The sequence below is a fragment of the Pristiophorus japonicus genome, chromosome 3 (assembly GCF_044704955.1).
Source record: "Pristiophorus japonicus isolate sPriJap1 chromosome 3, sPriJap1.hap1, whole genome shotgun sequence".
Lineage (NCBI taxonomy): Eukaryota > Metazoa > Chordata > Chondrichthyes > Pristiophoridae > Pristiophorus > Pristiophorus japonicus.
The window spans coordinates 125,304,500-125,314,060 of record NC_091979.1 but is presented as its reverse complement, the minus strand read 5'-3'; the positions used below and the strand labels follow the sequence as shown (position 1 = coordinate 125,314,060).

Sequence of the window (9,561 nt, the reverse complement as noted above, 5' to 3'; positions counted from 1 at the left end):
TCTTCATGGCAACAGAAGTGGAGCTTTTGGGGGAAAGATCGTGGCGGAAGGCATTCGACCCACAGATGCCAAGACAGAGGCTATCAGGAATGCGGCCAGGCCACAGAATGCCATGGGGCTGCGGTCGTTCCTGGGACTCCTCAACTATTTCGGTAACTTCCTACCGGGGTTAAGCACCCTCTTAGAGCCCCTACATGTGTTATTGCTTAAAGGTGAGAACTGGGTCTGGGGAAAAAAAACAAGTAATTGTTTTTGAGAAAGCCAGAAACATTTTATGCTCCAACAAGCTGCTTGTATTGTATAACCCGTGTAAAAGACTTGTGCTAGCATGTGATGCATCGTCGTACGGAGTCAGATGTGTATTACAACAAGCTAATGTTGCGGGAAAGTTGCAACCTGTTGCCTATGCCTCCAGGAGCTTGTCTAAGGCCAAGAGGGCCTACAGCATGATTGAGAAAGAGGCATTAGCGTGTGTGTTCGGGGTAAAGAAAATGCATCAGTACCTGGTTGGCCTCAAATTTGAGTTGGAAACCGATCACAAGCCCCTCATATCCCTATTCGCTGAAAACAAGGGGATAAATACTAATGCCTCAGCCCGCATACAAAGGTGGGCACTCACGCTATCAGCATATTACTATACCATCCGCCACAGGCCAGGCACCGAGAACTGTGCAGGTGCTCTCAGCCGGCTACCATTGCCCACCACGGAGGTAGAAATGGCACAGCCTGCAAACTTGTTGATGGTGGCACAGCCCGCCGACTTGTGATGGTCATGGAAGCGTTTGAAAATGATAAATCACCTGTCACAACCTGCCAGATTAGGACTTGGACCAGCCAAGATCCTCTGCTGTCCCTAGTAAAAAAAACTATGTACTGCATGGGAGCTGGGCCAGCATCCCCGTTGAAATGCAAGAGCTAATCAAGTCGTTCCAGCGGCGAAAGGACGAACTGTCTATTCAGGCAGACTGCCTGTTGTGGGGTAACCGCGTAGTGCTACCAAAAAAGGGCAGGGAGACATTCATCTCGGATCTCCACAGCACACACCCGGGTATAGTAATGATGGAAGCAATAGCCAGATCCCACGTGTGGTGGCCCAGTGTCGACTCTGACTTAGAGTCCTGTGTATGGCAATGCAGCGTGTGTGCTCAGTTGAGCAACGCGCCCAGAGGGGCACCACTAAGTTTGCGGTCCTGGCCCTCCAGATCATGGTCGAGGATCCATATCGACTATGCGGGCCCGTTTCTCTGTAAAATGTTCCTGGTGGTGGTGGATGCTTTTTCAAAATGGATTGAATGTGAAATAATGTCGGGAAGCACCGCCACCACTACTATTGAAAGCCTGAGGGAGTATGTTTGCCACCCACGGCCTGCCTGACACACTGGTCAATGACAACAGGCCATGTTTCACCAGTGCCGAATTTAAAGAATTCATGACCCACAATGGGGTCAAACATGTCACCTCGGCCCCGTTTAAACCAGCCTCCAACGGGCAGGCAGAGCGGGCAGTACAAACAATCAAACAGAGCCTCAAACGAGTCACAGAAGACTCACTCCAAACCTGCCTGTCCCGAGTACTGCTCAGCTACCGCACGAGACCCCACTCACTCACAGGGGTGCCCCCGGCTGAGCTACTCATGAAAAGGACACTTAAAACCAGACTCTCGCTGGTTCACCCCAACCTGCATGATCAGGTAGAGAGCAGGCGGCAGCAACAAAATGTAAACGATGGTCGCGCCACTGTGTCACGGGAAATTGATCTGAATGACCCTGTGTATGTGCTAAACTATGGACATGGTCCCAAGTGGATCGCGGGCACGGTGATAGCTAAAGAAGGGAGTAGGGTGTTTGTAGTCAAACTAGACAATGGGCAAATTTGCAGAAAGCACCTGGACCAAACGAGGCTGCGGTTCACAGACTGCCCTGAACAACCCACAGCAGACACCACCTTTTTCGAGCTCACAACACACACCCAAAGGATCAACGACACCACCCTGGACTAGGAAATCGAACCCATCACGCCCAACAGCCCAGCAAGGCCAGGCTCACCCAGCAGCCCTGCACGGCCAACAACACGCCAGTCCAGCGAGGGCACAGCCAACACACCAGAACAGACATTTGTACCGAGACGGTCCACCAGGGAAAGAAAGACTCCCAACCGCCTCACCTTGTAAATAGTTTTCACTTTGACTTTGGCGGGGAGTGATGTTGTGTATTTGTAAAGCATGCACTCCCATGTTCCGCCACCAGGGAGCGCATCCCCTGAAGTTCCAAGGGATCCCAGCATCCCTTGGTAGCACTGTATATAAGCCGGCCCCTCAGGCCTGTTCCTCACTCTGGAGTGTTTTAATAAAGACTGAGGTCACTGTTACTTTAACTTCCCTGTGTGCAGTCTCATCTGTGTTAGGAACACAATAGGTCTTCACAGTAGAAGACACTAAAAACATTCCAATAATAGATTATCAAGAGGTTATAGGGAGGGGGAACTTAAAACAATCACTATCACTAAAGAAAAAGTACTCGGTAAAATAATGGGACTAAAGTCCCCTGAACCTCCTTATTTAAGGAGGGATATACTTGCGTTGGAGGCTGTTCAGAGAAGGTACATTAGGTTGATTCCTGAGATGAAGGGGTTGACTTATGAAGAAAGGTTGAGCAGGTTGGGCCTATACTCACCGGAGTTGAGAAGAATGAGAGGTGATCTTAATGAAACATATGAGATATTGAGGTGGCTCAACAAGGTAGATGCAGAGAGGATGTTTCCACGTGAGGGAATCTAGAACTATGGGGCATAGTTTAAGAATAAGGGGTCACCCATTTAGAACTGAGATGAGGAGAAATTTCTTCTCTCAGAGGGTCGTAAATCTGTGGAATTCTCTGCCCAAGAGAGCTGTGAAGGCTGGATCATTGAATATATTTAAGGTGGAGATAGACAGATTTTTCAACAATAAGGGAGTGAAGGGTTATGGGGAGTGGGAAGGGACGTGGAGTTGAGCCAAGATCAGATCAGCCATGATCTTATTAAATGGCGGAGCAGGCTCGAGGGGCCAATGGCCTACTCCTGCTCCTATTTCTTATTACACAATACAAAATCTAAAATAACCTGTTCCCTGGTTGGTTCCATGATGTATTGTTCCAGGAAACTGTCCCGAATGCATTTCATGAACTCATCCTTTGGCAATTTGATTTGTCCAGTCTATATGAAGATTAAAGTCCCCCATGATTATTAATTACCTTTGTTACAAACTCCTACTCTTGATTAATATTCTGTCGAATGATATAGCTACTGTTTAGGGGGCCTGTATACTACTCCCACCAGTGTTTTCTGTCCCTTGTTATTCCTTATCTGGACTCCATACTGATTCTACTTCCTGATCTTCCGATCCAAGATCCATTCTCTCTACTATCCTTATGTCATCCTTTATTATCAGGGCTACCACCCCCCCCCCCCACCCCCCCCACTGCTTTGCCATTGTGGAAATGTATTTTTTATCTAAGCTGATACCACACGGTATTTGTGTGCCCTTTGCAATATATATATAACAAAATGGAGTCCTGGTCCTTCCAGAACTTTCTGCATAAAAGCAGTCGGCTTGCATAAACAGCTAAACCTGGTTTGAGATGGCTGATGGCCATCAGACAGCTAGGAGACAAGTCTTGCTGAGACAAGTACCCCCCCCCCATGGTGCTCTCCTATTGTCTATACGACACCAGTTCCATGCCACCCCACCCTTTTCGAAGTACTCAAACCACCAGCCATTATCTCTTGTAGAGACCTCATCCATTTGATGCAAAAAGATAACTGACTAGGAAACTGGACAATCCTGACACAATGCAAGACAGGTAATAGCTCATCACCACACTCTCATGGAGTAATGGCCGGCTGGCCAACTAATAACCCTGACAAAAGGAAATATCTGGAAACCATGTCAGGACAAGGATGCAGTAATTAACTCTTTATCTGTATTCACTGACTGCGAGACAGAGCCAATACACAGGGCGAGGCCATAACTTGGGTTTTACTGTATAAATATCTCGTGAAACTGTACCATTTCGGAGGTGTTCACTTAGCCATTGACTGAGTGTGACCTGCCCCTTGCGAGCAAGTAAATTAAAGGAACTTCTGCCGGAGCTGAAAGTGTCGGAGTCATTTTTTTCGGAGGTCGAGATTTCGACACCATTCTGCCTGTCTTTTTGAAACGTCAAGTGCCTTGGAACATTTAGTTCCCAACCTTGATCATCTTGCAACCGACGGTGCAATTTAGTTTTGGGCAGCAGAGTTTTGGATGAGATCAAGTTTATGGAGAATGGACGATGGAAGGCCAACCAGGAGAACGTTGGAATAGTCAAGTCTAGCGGTAACAAAGGCATGGATGAGCACAATCAAATCAAGTTCAAATATAAGATGCGAATGAAGAGTTGCATTTCTATAGTACCCACTCCAGGACTTGAGGGCATCTGAGAAACTTTTCAAAGAAATTCAACTCTACTCACTTGAACATATTTAAGATCACAATGAGTTGGGATTTCTGGATTGTTCTACTCATTTCCCCACTTGTTGAGATCCCAATGTCAGCTAAAACCAATAAGAAAGATATGAAGCAAAGCCTCGGGGCTTTCCAAAGGGAAGCTACAATATTAAAAAATTATGAAGAACACGAATGTAGCACACATGCTTCTTTGCTTGAGCATCTGCGTCATTGTTGTGCAACGTGAAGTGATATTGCAGAGTTTGCTTCCTGGTTTAATTTATCGCGAAGCGTGGGAGTTGGGTGGCAGCTGAGAGAGCTGCTTTGCAGCCCTCCGGCCTGAGGGGGGTGCTCGCTCGCTCTTGGCAGCATTACACGGGTGTGCGCGGCGCGTCCTCTCCGACGTCTGGTTGCACTGGGACAGCGCCATATGGCAAAGTGAAAGTTAAGGCTCTCGGGTGGTAAAGTTTAGTCGTTAGGAATCCCAGCAGCGCGCGGTGCCCGGCCCAGCATCAGCCGGCGCTGCCGCCTTGCTCTCAAAAATGCCCAGACGGTGAGTTCTCGCGTTTTGCGTCAGGTTTCAGTCGTGTTCGGAGTGCAGGCCGCGATGCCTGGAGCTGCTGGTGATCAGGAAGCCGGGCAGAAAGTGCGTTGGCTCGGTAGCTTACGTGGACGCGCTGCAGGCTGAGGTCGGGCCCACACGTGTCTGTGTATATGTGTGGCGGCACTGTGCCGCAGTGGTTCGGGGGTTTGACTCGGGCCGAGGCGGCGGGGAGCCGCACTGCTCGCAGTGTAAAGACAGCGAGCGCGACTCGGCTCTTTCCATGCCGGCCGCAGATCGATGCTGCTGTCTGACAAACCTGCTGCTTTCAAACTTGGGATTGTGTCTCAAACTCCAGGTCAAAGCAACTGCTGTTAACTCTGGGGGAATAACAGTTTTTATTTCTTCTGTGAACTTTGTGTTGCTACAGATGTTTGACATTGCTTTGCTTGTAATAATCACAATTAAAAAAAAAATATGGTTTAAAGGCGAAACACATTTCTCAAAGTTAATTTCAAGTAGGCTGAGCTCTTTTGCCGTTTCCTTTTCTCAGGCTAATCCAATAATTTGTTAGGTTTGACGAAATAATTCTGCAAATTCATTGCAAAAACTTTGCAGGGACCTTTTTGTATTTTTAAGCCTGAGATTGTTTATACAGTACTGGGTAATAGAACAAACGTTGTTTTACTTCATGTTAACAATCCATGTTTGTAGCAAATAGTTAATAGACTGATGGTAAACCATTGTGTATTCATCATGAAATTGTGGTCTGTTAAAGTTTCCCATATACATTATGTATAATGAAAACACATTCAAGTACAAGATCTGGGTGGTGATTGATTTGCCTTGTTTTTCATTTGTATATTTAAAATTATCCATGAATTTGATGTACTAAAAAAAATGGTAGCTCCTTGATGGCTCAGCAAATGTATCAAGTGACTAGTCAAACCATTCAGACAAGGTCCCAGACTTGATTCCTGATGTGTTTGAGTTAGCTGATCTTAATTGGAGTGGCAGTTGGGATGCTGCAATTGGTTTCAACAGTTTTGGTTAGGGAGGGGAAATCAGAGAACGTTTCTACTAATGAATATCCAACAACCCCTGCTGGAATTGCATGTGAAAAATTAGGGAAGACATAATTGATCTTGGCTCTGATGTACCTCCCAAGGTCAAATAGTCTGCTGGTGCTCGCTGTCAAGCCTTCATGCATGAATCTGTGCGAAGGCTTGACAGCTATACTTCAAGTGCCTTCAGAAGAGAAGAAAATTGGTAAGGGAGGAAAAGCTTACCGAGAAACCTTAAGACAGAAAATAAAATTCTGATACAATTCCGTGAAATACTTGTGTTTTTTTTTCACGGTTGCCAATGGGTGCCCCATAATGTTTATTATGGTTAGCCAGATAACTTTTTTATCAATCATGCTTTGCAATTTTAAGCATCTCCCCCATTTTTGTGGTTGCTGCTCAGATATGTCGCCTGTGTGGTTGTCCCCATGTATATCGCTGAATTAAACACGCATTGTGCTTTGGAAAGCTCCCAGGGCAAAGGAAAGTTGTAGATAAGTATTGGGCTATGAGTATGGGGAATCTAAGGTCACAGTGGTGCTGATGGGCTGCAGACCTGACCATTGCTAACAGGAGACGGCCACTACAATCCAGTAGCCAGAAACTGGTTAGGTGGCGAGTCTGAACTCAAAGCTGTCCCAGGAGTCAGTGAATTATGCATCAGTAGTTTTCATGTCTTAATACCATTTTTTTTTGTCCTCCCCCCCCACAAAGTGTCCACATTAACTCTTCAACATTAATGTAATGTATTTTATTTCAGATTAATTTAGTTGAAGTGCAGTTTAGGTGTCGGCCTGGAAATTATGGTCGCATTCTTGCCTCTGTTTCAGCAGGTTGTGGGTTCAAGTCCCACTCCAGAGACTTGGGCTGATACGTTGGTGCACAACTGAGACACAGGTAGCCTGTCAGTAGTGCTGTCTTTTGGATGCAATGTTATACTGAGGCCCTATTTCTCCTCTCGGTTGAATGGAAAAGATCTATGACACTATTTGAAGAGCAGGAAACTTCTCATGTGCTGGCCAAAATATTTGTCCCTCACCAACATTACTAAAAATCAGATTCTCGTCATTATTTTATTTCTGTTTTTGGGATCCTGGCGTGCACAAATTGGCTGCCGCATTTCCTACACAACAAAAGTGACTACACCTCCTAAGTACTGTATTGGCTGTAAAGCATTTTGGGATGTCCTGACGATATAACTATATATGAAAGATACGATATAAATGCTTGTCCTTTCTGGATATTGTGCGGAATTTTTCTTGTCTTTTTAATTTGAATATACCTTAATTGCAATCGGTTACATATGTGAACTTGGATTGTGACTGCAAGTTATCTGCAGATTGTATCAAGGAATCACCTAGTTTCAGACTTTGAACTCAAGTGTGCCTGAATTTTCATGCGTCAATGCTTTTGTTAAAAATCACCTGAATTTCCAAATTTAACATCTTTGAACTGGTTTACATGGATTTTTAATTTCACTTTTGTTTATCTTCAGGTAAAACAATTAATTAATATTTGTGCATGTGAAGCTATTTAAACCAGAAGTATTTGAGTTATATTTGTTTTTTGAGCACAAAGGCGATTCAGGTACCACATGGGTGATTATTAGAGATTAAGGGGCATGGAATGACAGGGAGGTTAGAAAACTGGATTAAAAATTGATTAAAACAGAGAGCAGGAGTTAACGGTGGGGGTTCACAGTGGCTGGAAGTGGGTTGCAGTGTGCCTACAGGGTTCAGTTCTGGAGCCACTTTTCTTTATTGTTCAGATCAATGATTTAGATATCGGCTGAGAGAGAGCTTCTATGGAGACTTCACAATGTCTGTGGGCTTTTGTGGTGGTATGCTCCCCTGGCTGTAATTCTGAATATATCATGGTGAAACAGCAGAACAAAATGTAGTGCCCACAGTGCTCACATACAAGGAAATATCAAATGGCATTATTCAAATTGGTGAGATAACATCATTAAAACTCAATCTAAATGTAGTCCAAAGAGAGCTGAATTCTTGCAATATTTTCCATAAAGTAGTCAATGTAAAACTTTGAAATGGTGAATAAAGGGGCTTGAACAAACAACTAGATTTCATTTTACAAAGAAAAAGTAAAAATTGTTCAGTTTTCAGCCTTCAGTCAATTTTGTTGATTGCGTCTGTTGCACTCATTGGTGATAATGCTACCTGAGATATTGGGGAAAAAATATACACACCAAGAAATTAATAATTTGTTTTAAATTATTGGATGAATGTTTAAATGCAAGTAAATTGGTTTCTTTACTGAATCATATTCTTTGCTCTTCCACCTCCCCTCCCCGATTAGCGAACGAACTTTCATCTGTGTTGTTAGGTTGTTCAGAAAGCTGAATATCAAATTGCTTTGCTGAAGAGCTTATTGATTTATTTATAAAGAATATGCAGCCACTGATAATTCCTTGGGATTTGTAAGCTTGTTTTGAGAGATTAGTTTGCTGAAAAGAAACTAAATATTTTTATCTGTTTTAACATTTCAAAATAAATAATTTAGATACCCCAATACAAAATCAAAAGTAAATCTGTTTGGATTTGAGAGATTTTGCTTTGCAACAAAACCAAAGCAGGCAAAACTAACTTGGTGTCTATGCCAGATGACTACAAAACATATTTGCAAGTTCCATTAGATTACAGATTTGTTCTCTCTTGTCTTGGTTTCTATGGGCCCAAAATTGCCCAGGAGTTGCTCATTTTTTGGAGCAACTTGATTTTTCTGGAGTATCTTAAAAATCCCCATTTTGCACATTCAATTTGCGCCTGTGTGAGTTAGTTGGAATTTTTTTAGTTTAGTTTAGTTTTGTTCAAAATAGGGCCTTACCAGCTACCTATGCCTGTTTTGGCCATTTAAGCCAGTTTGGACAGCTAATAGTTGCGCCAAACTATCTTAGGCCAGCGTATGTGGACAATTGTGGCCGCACAGAAAACACTTGCGGAGAGTTAAGAAATCAGCTCAGGTAGATAAAGATCAGGGGGGTGGGGGGAGCGGGGAAGGAAGGGGAGAGGACCTTGCAAAGCACGAAACACCTTCACAACAACATACAAGAAGCATAAAAATCATCAATAATGAATAAAAAATAAAACTTAAGTCCTAACTTCCTGACTTGGCCTGGGAAGTCAGCGGGCCGTCCCTTGACTCCGACTTTTTTTTTTCTCTCTCCCTCTCTCGGGCACTCGGACTCTCCCTCACACTCTCTCTCTCTTGGACTCCGTCTCTCTCTCTGTCTCTCTCTCTCTCTCTCTCTCTCTCGGACTGCGTCTGTCTCTCTCTCTCTCTCTCTCTCTCTCGGACTCCGTCTCTCTCGGACTCCATCTCTCTCTCTCTCTCTCTCTCTCTCTCCTCGGACTCCATCTCTCTCTCTCTCTCTCTCTCTTGGACTCCGTCTCTCTCTCTCTCTCGGACTTCCTCTCTCTCTCTCGGACTCTCTCTCGGACTCCGTCTCTCTCTCTCTCTCTCGGACTCCGTCT

At 44.5% G+C, this 9,561-nt stretch overlaps 1 protein-coding gene across 1 annotated transcript in view; it reads left to right on the top strand.

Annotated features, from left to right (window-relative positions):
• Positions 1-4,829: 4,829 nt before the first annotated feature.
• cwc22 (CWC22 spliceosome associated protein homolog) overlaps positions 4,830-9,561 on the top strand; it is a 62,324-nt gene continuing 57,592 nt past the window's right edge. Inside the window, exon 1 of the mRNA XM_070873662.1 lies at positions 4,830-5,018. Coding sequence (XP_070729763.1) covers positions 5,008-5,018 — 11 coding nt within the window. The 5' untranslated portion in view covers positions 4,830-5,007. The remainder of the gene's footprint in view (positions 5,019-9,561) is intronic.